Genomic DNA, 13,312 nt, shown 5'->3' on the forward strand with positions numbered 1-13,312 from the left:
ACTATCTATTCTTACAAGTAAACTAGATTATGACGGATCGAACACCAAAGTATATAGAGCAACCATCGTAGTCCAAAATCTTGGTGTTTCAGTGCTGAAGTAGGATGTGGATAGTGTTGTGAAGATTCGTTCAAGAACCTGATGGTTTACGGGAGGAAGCTGTCTTCAAACCTGAGGTAATGGTTCTCAGTCTCCTGTATCTTGTTCTCAATGGTAGCAGCTAGAATAAAGCATAGCCAGGGTGGACTGGGTCTGTGATGATATTAGCTGACTTTTTTACACCACGCTTCCTCGAGATCGCTTTGATGGTGGTGGGGTCAGTACCCGTGATGGACCAGGCAATGTTCATTATTGTCTGCAGCCTCCTTCGTTCTTGAGCATTCAATTTTCCATACCAGGCCAAGATGCAACCAAACATTATGCTCTTCAAATGCACCAGTACAGGTTTGAAAGAGAATTTGGCGACATACCAATTCTCCTCAAACGTCTGAGATGATAGAAGCATTGGCCATCTTTCTTGGTGATTGCGTCAATGTGCTGGCCCCAGGACAGATCATCAGAGATGGGCATGTTCAGGAACTTGAAGCTGTTGACTCTCTCCATCACCATCCCATCAATGAAGACAACTGCATGGTCCCTTGACTTTGTTCCCAAAGTCAACAATCAGCTCCTCAGTCTTGTAAAAATGAACGCAGGATTTGTTCTGGCACCACTTAACCAGGTTATCGATCTCCCCCTGTATTCTGTCTAATTGTTACCCATTATTCATCCAATAACAATGATATTGTCAGCAAATTAAAAATTACTCCGCAATTCTCCATGACATAATTATATCTTGTCAGACCGAGACCATGGAAAAACAATCTATCCAATCTTTGAGAGCTTTCCAAAGGTGCAGAGTGTATTGACTGCATTTATTTCATCTACAAATTGAAACTAGAAGGGACTCTGGTCTCACAATATCTATCTGGCATGCAATATTGCCAGTACATCATGTAAGTTCATGTCTAGTATCCTGGTAGCATTTATGATGCACTCAATCCACATAATTTAGGTATACCATCTGTATTTCTGTCTCCATATCAACAAAATAGTTGTTTCTGTGGTGCAAATCAAGCACATCTAATGCCTTTCGCATAGATCATCAGTGTGTTCAAGCAACAATTGTATTACATGAGCCACTCCAAAAGAGCCCAATAGTAATTGGCCGAACAGGAATCAGAGTTGGTGTAGCATGCTTTGCACAACAGAACCTTGCAACCATGAGGATTTAGATATGGCAATTGTTATTCAGGAAGCATTAGCATAGGAAGTGATGATAGGGTGGTTGAGTAGCTGGTGGTGAAGGGAGGATGAAGAGGTGGAAAATGAGTAAGCCCTTTCCAACATTGCCGTCGGGACCAATTCAACAGATTGCACCAAATAACGTTTACATCAATATTTAAGGCCCATCCAATCTGAACAAGAGTCAACTTTTCAAAGGTCAGACGAGAAAAGATTTAAGCTGGGACAGCTGTCTTAAACATTAGCTCAACAATTTCCTGAAGATTCAGCATGTCCTTGGAATGTCCCAATTTTCATCCCTACCAAATCCCCAATAACATGCCAATATCTTTCAACTTATTGGTTTCTTATTGCCACATATACTAATGTACAGCAAAAAGCTTTGTATATACCAAAGATCACTTGATCTATAATCATCTGCTCTGGTTGCAGTTCTTGTACCTTTTAACCTCCTCATGGAGGAGTGTGGGGTTGTAATAAAGACTGGGATTGGTTGGTTCTGGGAGGAGAGGCAGGTGTGGAGGCTATAAAGGAAGGGGTGGGGAAAATGAAAGATGCATGCTTACAGTATCAGCAGCTAGTAAATGTGTGGGACTAATTATGTCAGAATTAATGTGGGGGGGGGGGGGGGGGGGGGGGGGGGGGGGGGGGGGGGGGGGGGGACACTTCCTCCAGGACCTCTTGGCTTGTCCTTACTCCTTCCCTAGTTTCATTCCAGTGACAATCTGAAGGACCTATTGGATCTCTGTCGAAAGGGGACACTTCTCCACCAAAGCTTCCAATGCAATAATTTATGATCCATTTGTTTTAGGTCAGGCAAAAATTGCAATCACCTCCACAGTGACTTCTCCTACTTACTATAGCAGTAATTCACGTTGTTTTTAGGAGTTGGAATCTAATTTTAAGCCATCCATTCCAGATACTAGCTACTTATCATATTTGGGCCACTGATGTATTAAGAGACCTCATATTTCAATGAGACCTCAGCAATATCTAGTTGTTCCCACTCATTTTTCTTAAATTACCATCTTTCCACTTAAATGGTTATTAGGAATGAAGTAGCTTTTCTCCCCTCTAAATTCAATATATGGGACTTTCTACTCTATTCATTAGGAATGAATCAAGGGAGCATCAGCAAAATATTGTAAGTAGAATCATAGGTTTATAGTGAAAATAACCAACTTGTATATTGCGCTCTAAGGTCACCATGGGAAAGTCAACATTCAATGAGATGCAAAATCCTAACCTATTTATATCAGAATTAACATGGAATAGTACCAAAAGTTCTGAAAAAAGGGCTCAGAATTTCCTGGAACATGGAATGAATAGAGGATCAAACCCCTTTCTCCAAAACCGTAGATTCAATGATTGTTAAAGAAAAAGGGTAAATTACAAAAGAAAAATAAGAAAGATACAAGAAAAAACATTAAATTAAGAAAACAGGTAAAAGGATTGAAAGGGAAAGCAGATTTGAAAAACCTTGATCACCAATTTACCTGCAGGAATAACATTGTATGGTTGGAAGTGATGAGTGGTGTTGTTGGTTTGATTTATTTTAATGGTGTAAATCAGGGGGTCCCAACCTTTTTCGTCCCGTTTACCCCAGGCAGCTTTAATAGCTGGGAACACATTGCATATACGAATAGCAGTGCCATAAAAATAAAACATCAAATAATTTATTTAAAAGAAATCAAAGGCGAAAGGGTATATAACTCTGTTTTCTTCCCACAGATGTTACCTGATCAATGGGATATTTCCAGCATTTTTTGTTCTATTTCAGATTTCCAACATCGGCAGAATTTTAGGTTTTACAATACAACAGGTTGCGAATCCATCAAAAATATTGAATAAAAAAGGTGACAAATGGAAGACAGCTTTTAATCAGCGTTTATTATGTTATACTCTTTATTATGAACATATAAAGTGCAAATGTAATATGGTCCACTTTGGGTTGAACTAATGCCAGCCTTAAACCTTCCTACCATCTGACAGCTTATTCAAAGATCTCAAACATTTCACAGCCAAAAACAATATATATGTGTGGCAAATCCTTTAAGGGCCTGTCCACCTTTCACGAGGTAATTCACGAATCCTCCCGAGTTTTCCCCTGATTCAAACTTGCAGAATGTTCGTAAGTCCGTAGTAGTTTGTAGATACATCGTGGCGGCTCGTTATGCCAGCCGTAGGTACTCGTGGCATCAGGTAAGTCGGGACGCTTTTTACAGCCCGATAAAAAATGTCCACGAGTAAAAAAATGGTCAGGATGAAAGAATTAAGCCGTGAAAGTGGGACAGGCCCTTAACAAGGATGCAAGATGAGGTTTAATAAGGAGAAAAAAGGAAAAAAGCTTTTTTTGATTATCTGTTGACTGTTCACAAGAATTAATGCTACGCAAACTATTAATGAATGCATTTAAAATTAAGTCTGTCCATTATCTTCCACAATTCACTCACCTGTTGCGATGCCTGAACTTGCTGAACCACTTGCGTTGGCACTCCAGATTGCGCTCCAGCTGAGGAAGGGCTGGAATCTGAGCCTGTTTCCGTTGGCCGCATATTTGCTTCTAAACAGAAACAGTAACAACACATCAATAATTTCGTTTTCTCTTGTGAACAATTAACACTGGACTTCTTAAGCAAAACTTAAAACACTGAGAAACTACGGCAATGATTTGAAGAACATAATATTACAGAAGCATTTTCTGCTCTGTTTTTAGTTTTATCTTGCTTATTACACATTCATTTCACTATGCCAAAGCCTTTTTTCTGCTGACTGGATAGCAGGCAACAAAAGCTTTTCACTGTACCTCGGTACATGTGATACTAAACACAACTAACTTCAAAGACTGAACCTTTAGCCATCCTTTAAGTTTTGCCTAATGAAACCAGGAGAGCATTTAAATATGGAGACAGCAACTGCAGGATATTTTTTATTGAGGTCTACAAGATAGAATAACTCAACTGGCAAAAGAATGACTGTATAGGAAGGAAGGAAAGATGCTGGTTTTCATTGAAGTTAGTCACAAAATGCTGGAGTAACTCAGCGGGACAGGCAGCATCTCTGGAGAAACGGAATGGGTGATGTTTCGGGTCCGGACCCTTCTTCAAAATAATTACTCTATGGCATTTAAGGAACTCTGCTATCTTTTGAAAATGAAAAGGAAATGAATCAAATTAAATGATTGACTCATACTGTAATGTAATTAAGCTTCAAAAAATTCGCAATCACATTAGCTAAAAGTAATAAGTGATGGCTTTGTTTGTGGCACTTTTGGACATTCACATTTGCCATCTGCTTAGCAGCAATTAATTTGGTTATTTCATATTTGATTCTGCGTCAGAGTCGGTAATGAATGGTTTCAAGTTAGGCAGCAGCAGTATTCCAAATTTACAGATCTTTGAACAACCCCAAGGTCCCACTTTGCATCAACACCGGGAGGCTTCAATGCCAGGAGTAACCCGGGAGGCCTTCAATGTGTCTGGAAATGTGGGCAGGCTTGCAAGTAAGAATGAAGTGCGGGGGACTATGACTCTCCCCCACCCCACCATTCCACTCACCAATGTTCAGTCACTAGAAAATAAAGTGGAGGACATACGAGGAAGGCTGCTTTATTAAAGAGACACGAGGGAACGCTGTGTGCTCGGTTTCACAGAGACATAGCTCATCCCCAGACTTAGCCATCCAGCCCAAAGGTTTCTCCATCCATCGCGTGGACAGAACGAGGCATTGGGAAAAGGGAAAAGCGGTGGTGTCTGCCTCATGGTGAACTCTATGGTGCTCAGACGTAGCATACGCATCTAACTCCTGCTCTTCGCACTTGGAACACCTGGCGGTGAAGTGCCGTCCCTTCTACCTACCGAGATAATTCACTTTTATCATGACTGTGGTCTACATCTCACCCCAGTCGACATTCATCTAGCACTGGAGGAGCTGCATGCCGCGGTCAACAAACGGCAGACAACATACTCCAACTGCTTTCCCCGCATAGCCAGGGACTTCAACAAAGCCAGCCTGAAGATATCACTCCCTAGCTACCACCAGCACATGTCCTACAGCAGCAGAGGATCAAACAACCTCGGCCACCACTATTCCACCATCAGAGATGCATATTGCTCCATCCCTTGCCCTTCACTTTAGGAAATACGAAAACTCAGCTGTGCTTTTTCTCCTATTGAAGAGCGCACGGCCAGCAGCGAGGACTGCACAGAGCTGGTCTGGGGAGGCAGAGGATCGACTCTGGGATTGCTTGTTGGTAGACTGGGCGATGTTCAAGGACTTGGCAATGGACATGAATGAATTTGCCATAGTTGTTACCAACTTCATAAGAAAACCATCTGAGTGTCCCACAACCAGAAGCCTTGCATATAATTAACTTTTTATGCCGTTTATCATGGTGTTTACTGAGTTCTACGTTTACATATCTGTTATGCTGCTGCAAGTAAGAATTTCATTGTTCTGTTTCAACAACACTATGGACTCTTGACATTCGTGTCATTTACTGTATGTGACGTCCCAAAATGTATTACCTCACACTCATCTTGATTAATTTCATTCTGCCACAATTCCACCCAACTTTCCATCTGTTGTATATCCCGCTGCATCCTTTCACAACTTTCACCACTATCTACTAATACACTGATTTTTATACTGTCGGCAAATTTACTGATCAGACCACCCACGTTTTCATCCTCTCCCCACATCTTTCTGCATGGATCATTCTCTCCATTACTCATGGGAGGTGGTCTTGGCGGGATGGATGCTCCTCAAACTGCAGAGCATCTTGGACAATGCAGCTCACCCCCCTCCGTGACACACTGGTCAACCTGAGGAGCACCTTCAGCAACAGACTGGTTCCGCCAAAATGCAGCACAGGACGCCACAGGAGATCCTTCTTCCCTGTGACTATCAAACTGTCCAACTCCTCCCCCTTCTGTCATGGGGTCGACTAACTCCCCTTCCACCCCCCGCCCCCCATCTCACCAATCTTTGCACATCCCCAATCCTGGATTTTCCACTCATCATTTTAATTTCATGTTTCATTGATCTTATTGTGTTTTAAGACTGTTGGCAGACCAATTTCCCTCTTGGGATAAATTAAGTTCTATAGTATCGTATCGTGGAACAGTAAGAAAACAATAAGAAAAACTCTTCGGTCCGCAATGTTTGCACCGACCACAACGACAAGGGGCACTAATCACACCTGGCCTCTTAAATGCCACTATTGAAGGCCTCCACTACCACCCCTGGCAGCACATTTCAAGCACCCACCACCCTCGGTGTAAAATACTTGCTCTGCACTTCTCCTTTAAATTTGCCCCTCTCACCTTAAGCTCTGCCCTCTGGTCTTTGACATTTCCACCATGATAAAAAAAGTTCGGACTGTCTACCTTATTTATGCCTTTCATAATTTTATGTACCTCTATCAAGCTAATCAATTGTCTGAATTATGGCAAATGGATGGGATTGCAGAGTTTGAATTAAAAGATCAGCTAAAATCTTTTTAAATGGCAGAGAAGGCACAGTCAGACACTTTTTGGTCCTAATTCAGTACAAATGTTTGTATATGAACATGTTGCAAATACTCAACAGATCAAGTAGCAACAGTGGTTGACGATTGATGATTTTTCAACTAAGTGATGATTTTTCATCAGATCCTGGGATGTCAGATGCAAAGCTAATGCCTGTTCTCCTCTGCAGAAACTTTATGATTTGCAGTTTCCATTTCAGATTTCCCATTATTGCATATGCTGTCATATTTACCTGTTGCATTCCAAACTGTCTTTCATTCTAGGCCACAAATTCCCAATAACGAAGGATACATGAACCGTTTAAACTACATTTAAACACCTATTTGTTTTTCTATTCTTCCAATCAAAACAGATAACCACACATTTCAACACAATTTTCTTTATCTGTCAATTTTTTGATTGTTCCCTTAATCTTTTAAGATCCTTTTGAGACCTTTGAGATCTTCTCACGGCTTGCTTTCCAACCTATTTTGTATCGTCATCAAATTTGGCTACAATACACTCTGTCTTTTCATTTAAGTTACAAATAGAAACATAGAAAAATAAGTGCAAGAAAAATGGGTGCAGGAAAAATAGGTGCCATTCGGTCCTTCAAGCCATTCAATATGATCATGGCTGATCATCTAAAATCAGTACCCCGTTCCTGCTTTTTCCCCCAAATACAACATCTTCATTTTTATTCCCACATTACCACATTATTCCAATACCAACATACATCTCTTTACAGCTTCATGTATTCATTTTTATCTGCCCAATGTCTGTTCATCTATTCCTGGATATATTTAGAAAAACAAGACCACAGTCATCATGTTATTGATCTAATTTTGAAAGCAGTTTCGATTTAGTTTAAAAAATGACACTCACTTGACATTTTTTTAAAGCAAAAACCATCAAAAAGATAAATTATTAAATATAAAACAATATAGAACAGTAACATGTCCTTCAACCCACAGTGTATGTGCCGATTACAATGCCAAGATGAAATAATCTCATCTGCCTATACATGATCAATATCGCTCAAATCTCTGCATATCCACCTATCTGTGAAAAAGCCTTTTAAACACAATTATTGTACCTGCACCACATTCCTGGCAGCATGTTTAGGCACTCATCACCCTCTTGTTTAAAAACCTGCCCCACATATCACCTTAAACATAAGCCCTCCAGTCTTTGACACTACCACTGTGGGATAAAGATTCTGTGTCTATTCTATCTATGCCTCTCATAATAACTTTAGAAATTTCTACGTCTCCCCTCAGTTCTAGAGAAAAGAATCCAAGTCTGTCAAACCTTTCCTTGTAGCTAATACCCCGTATCCAGGCAGTGTTCTGGTAAAATTATATAGGAATTATTTGTTTGGAACAAAAGTTAAAAATCTCCACAAATGAAAGCAATACAAACATGCATGACATATAACAGAAATCTGTGAAGAAATGTTTTTCATAAAGGCTTTACTTACGTGAAGACTCAATCATGATACAAAAATCATCATGACTGCACATTGATTTCTGTAGTGACAAAGACTCCATAAGTTCACGAGTTGTTGCTGTGCTTTTGCAACTTCACTGCCTATTCGCGAAGCTCCCCCTTATGTATCCAATACGGACCTTGGAAACCCAATCTCTCAGTATGACTCAGAGATTTGCCTTATTTTTTAATCATGAATATCACATTATCAAATTTTATGGAAGAATTAAATTTTTTGTAAACGTATTTAGGCACAGGTACAAAGGCGGGGGTGTTGCTTTGTTGTTCAAGGACAACATCACGGCAATACTTAGGAAATAAAATCCTGGTTAATCACACAATGAGGCTACACGGGCAGAATTCATTAATAAGGGGGTGATCACTTGGATGGGACTGCACTATAGACCCACCTATTGTACTATAGTGTTGTAAAACAGGGAGATTTAGGTTGCAGGTACATGGTTTCATGGAGGTGGCAACACATGTGGACAAGGTGGTGAAGGTGTAATTTGGTGGTGAAGACGTCATGTTGCAGCTGTACAAGACATTTCTAAGGCCACATTTGGAGTACTATGTGCACTTCTGGTTGGAAGGATATCATAAAACAAGAATGGGTGCAATAAAGAAGATGTTACCAGGTAAGGCTTAGAGTTATAAGGAGAGGCTGAATAGGCTGGGTCTTTTCTCTCTGAAGTACAAGAGACTAATACCCCTGTCCTACGGTGCGAATCCACCCATGAGTGATCCCGAGTGAAAGAAAAAATCAAACTCGTGGTTTTCTAAGAGATTCCAAGTTTATGTTCACGAGTTTAAACGAGTTCTCACGTGTATGTCTAAGTTTGCCGTTTACTTCTCATTTCTGCGATGTACCAAATTCCTCTCCCGAGTTACCAAGTTCCGAGTTACTCTTGAGCCAACAACGACTGCCGACGTGTGGAAAAATCATCACATGGTAAAAATGCAAGGTTTTTTTCACTATAAAAAGCCTCCCATGTTTAAATTTCTTAGGGTTACAGAATCAAGGGATACGGGGAGAAAGCAGAAACGGGGTACTGATTTTGGATGATCAGCCATGATCATACAGAATGGCAATGCTGGCTCGAAGGGCCGAATGGCCTACTCCTGCACATATTTGCTATGTGTTTATACCTTTTAAATGTTTTAACATGCGTTTCAGGATTCCAGCATCTGTCTTTTCCAATATCCCTTTCCCTATATTTCTCTTGGGCTTTTCCTCTCTTTCCCCAACTCCTATCTCCTCCATCTGCCAGTCCATCTGAGTGTAGATATGAAGTTCTTCTTGGCTGTCTATCTGTATGTGTGGACTTTCCATTAAAAGTCATCCATGATCATTATCTCACAATCCTTCAGGAGGGCACAGGTATAAGGTCAGAGGGGAGAGAGGAATGATTTAAAAAGGCACCCAAGGGACAACGTTTTCATACAGAGGGTGGTGTGCACACAGAACAAGTGGTAGAACATTATGCCACTGATAAGACAGGTACATGGGTAGAAGAGGTTAGGAGGGATATGACCATGCCAGTGAGATTAGCTTGGTTATGCAACTTCAGCATTGACAAGATAGGCCAAAGGTCCTATTTCCATGCTCTACAGCTCAATGATTCAAAAACTCCAGCCTCTGCACAAGGTGCTTAGCCCATAACAATATAACTAATAAATACAACTTACAGCTGGTTTTCACTTAAACTTTACTCCGCACTACCCTCTTATCCCTAAAGAAATGTATATAAATGTATATTATGGCAACTGTGATGAAATGTTCAACAATAATTTATACTGTATTTCCAGAAGTCCTTCCATCAACTTTGGAAAACCGGAGAAACCTTTGTCAAATGGCTCACAATTCAAGCAGTATCTCCCAAAGAGCATACGGAGGATAATTAAGTATGACGACTGATCTAAAGAAACATGCTGTAACCTATTTCGATCATCCAGAATTGTAAAAACTTCAGCACCATATGGGCATGTACCCATATCTTCAGTCACTACCAGAATTTTATCTTTTAATAGTTCTATTCCAGCCTTCAGGGTTTAAAAATATACACAATGATCCATCCGTCTTAGATTTTGACCTAAGCAGTCAGTATTGATAATGGAACCAAAATATCTTGTCTAACCAGACCATCTCATGTTTCTTTCAGCTTACCCCTTAAAGCTTTTGACCTACTAAGATGTACTGTTTCATCGGTAGAAACAAGGACTGCTGATGCTGGATTACAAAAAAAGACACAAAGTGGCGAGTAACAGCGGGTCAGGCAGCAACACTGGGGTACATGTATAGGTGATCTTTCGGGTCGGGACCGATTGTGTGTGTGTGTGGGAGCTAAGAAAGCTGGAAGAGAGGAAAGGCAGGACAAAATGCGGCAGTTAATAGGTGAACAAATTCGGGAGGGGGGGGCAAATGCCAGAGATGTAAAAGCTGAAGATGTGAGACAAGAGGATTGAAGTATTGTGAATTGTGAAGCCAAAGAGGAAGAAATGTACCTGGAGGGAGAGGGGGGGGGAGAGGTGGGGAGAAAAATGCGTGAGGTCAGGTGGGGCATGGGGGATTGGGACAATCCCCTTTCTGATCTTGTCCTTCCAGCAAGTATAGGTCGCGGATTTGGAAGGTGCTGTTTAAGGAGTGTTGGTGCGTTGTTGCAGTGTATCCTGTAAATTATTAATATTGCTGTTAGTTTGTGCGTGTGCGTGTGTGTGGGAAGGGGGGGGGGGGCGTTGTGAGTAAATAGTAATGGAAGGGGTGGCTATCAAGCAGGCTGATATGTCTCATATAGTGTCAAGCCTCTTGAGTGTTTTTAAATCTGCATTTGTTCAAGTAAGTGGAAAGTATTCCATTACACTCCTGACACGATTTGTAGATCTTGGACAGAATTTAGAGAATTAGGAGGTGTGTTATTCATTACAGTAATCCCAAGCTCTGACCTACTGTTGCACTTTGTTGAGTGGTGTGGGCTGAATCACCTGTAGCTCAACACGAAGAAGACTAAGGAGTTGGTGGTGGACTTTAGGAGGAGAGGAACACCCGTGTCCCCTGTCTCCATCAATGGTGTGGATGTGCAGTTTACCAAGGAGAACAAATACCTTGGAGTGTACCTGGACAGTAAACTGGACTGGTCCAGGAACGCCGAGGCCCTGTACAAGAACGGACAGAGACGCCTGCACTTTTTGAGAAGGCTCCACTCCTTCAGTGTCTGCAGTGAGATGCTGCAGATGTTCTACCAATCGGTAGTAGCCAGTGCCATCTTCTTCTTTGCCGTGTGCTGGGGCAGCAGGCCAAAGGCTGGGGACACCAATAGGATCAACAAACTGATCGGGAAGGCTGGCTCCTTCCTGGAGGGGGAATTGGATTCATCGGAGGTGGTCTTGGAGGGGAGGATGCTCCTCAAGCTGCAGAGCATCCTGGACAATACAGCTCACCCCCTCCATGGCACACTGGTCAATCTGAGGAGTACCTTCAGCAACAGACTGGTTCCACCAAGATGCAGGACAGAATGCCACAGATGTGATAGCAGTCAGCATATAGGATAGCAATGTTTAAGAGAGGCATATGAACAGTCAGGGAATTGTGGCATGTGGACCAAATACAGGCAGATGGGATTAGATAAATTGGCATCATTGTCAGCACAGGTATCATGAGCCGAACTGTGTGCTCCTGTGCTGTGTTGTTCTACGTTAACCCAGTGCCATTGCCACCCCATATGAAGGAGAGTCTAAAACTAAGGGGCATATGTTTAAGGCGAGCGGGGAGAAATTTAAAGAACCCAGTTATTCACAGAAAGAGCTGGAGGTGCAAGAAAAGGTGGTATGGGCAGGTGAAATTACAGGTTTAAAAGATAATTGGTAGGTACATGGACAGGAAAGGTCTAGAGGATATGAGCCAAATACAGACAAATGGGATTATTGTAGAAAGACATCTAGGTCAGCATGTAAGAGTTAAGCCAAAGGGCTGGTTTCCATCTAGTACAACACAAAAAATCTATAATTCTATCTAAATCAAGTGATGACAGACATATTGCAGACAAATACTCAAAGTTCTTCACTGCTTAACCACAAATAAGTTAGTTACTGCTGGTCAATGACAAACAATTATATTGCATCATTTGGGTTCACACTAATTTGCCCAAATCTGCGAAATATCCTATTTTTGAAAACTGTCAGTTTGATCCAGCTCTTTAGATCAGTACATCAAAATTTATGAAACTCAATGCAGTAACATGGAAGTATCATTAATATAATACGCTGCCAGTAATTGTCATCATATATAATGAATGAAGCAAGTCAATATGACCTGAAAGATTTAGATCCAAACTGGATAAGTGAAACCAAAAACCAAACTGGATTAAGTGAATGCTGGATGTTTACCACATGGAAAACAAGCATCTGGGTCACAGAAGCACTTAAAACTGAAGGTTTTTTTATACGTTTCACTTTAATTAAAGATACAGATTCACAGCATTCATATTTCCACAGATTTTTAGTTACCATTGTAATAGCCTCTGAAAAATCATACTTCTTAACATTATTTGTAAAATTGCGCATTTGTACTTGATTTACTTTCTATTAGACAATGCTTTTATTTTAAATTTTAATCAACAACAAACCACTGAAGAATGGTAATGACCGGCAGAACTGCATTTTCTTGATGAAGCTGAAGGTCTGTTCTGCCCATTGTTAATATCACAGAAAGGGACAAAGTAACACAATTTGAGGATGGGATTAACAATTTAAAAAAAAAAACAGGCTGCAAGAACACAAGAAGCGGCGGAGGAATAGGAACAGGTCCATTTAGCCTGTGATCAATGTCCTCAACTCCACTTTCTTCAAGTCATCTGTAGTCCAAGAAACTTAGCCTCAATAGTGTTTTTCTGGGTTCATAATCCCTGGAGAGTATTCTTCCTCATCTTGGTTATCTTTTATCCTACCTAGGTTCAAGAATCTACTGCTCTTTCTTTCAAGCCCTGATGGGATCTTGTTTGTTTAATTATATCATTCCCCTTTCTTCTAAATTCCAG

The 13,312-nt window shown here is 40.9% G+C and overlaps 1 protein-coding gene across 8 annotated transcripts in view; it reads right to left on the reverse strand.

Annotated features, from left to right (window-relative positions):
- rfx1a (regulatory factor X, 1a (influences HLA class II expression)) overlaps positions 1-13,312 on the reverse strand; it is a 75,519-nt gene that overhangs the window by 45,264 nt on the left and 16,943 nt on the right. For all 8 annotated transcript variants that reach the window (XM_055664090.1, XM_055664089.1, XM_055664097.1 and 5 more), the window contains exon 3: positions 3,738-3,847. In XM_055664090.1, coding sequence (XP_055520065.1) covers positions 3,738-3,847 — 110 coding nt within the window. The remainder of the gene's footprint in view (positions 1-3,737; positions 3,848-13,312) is intronic.

The sequence above is a fragment of the Leucoraja erinacea genome, chromosome 39, assembly GCF_028641065.1.
Source record: "Leucoraja erinacea ecotype New England chromosome 39, Leri_hhj_1, whole genome shotgun sequence".
Lineage (NCBI taxonomy): Eukaryota > Metazoa > Chordata > Chondrichthyes > Rajiformes > Rajidae > Leucoraja > Leucoraja erinaceus.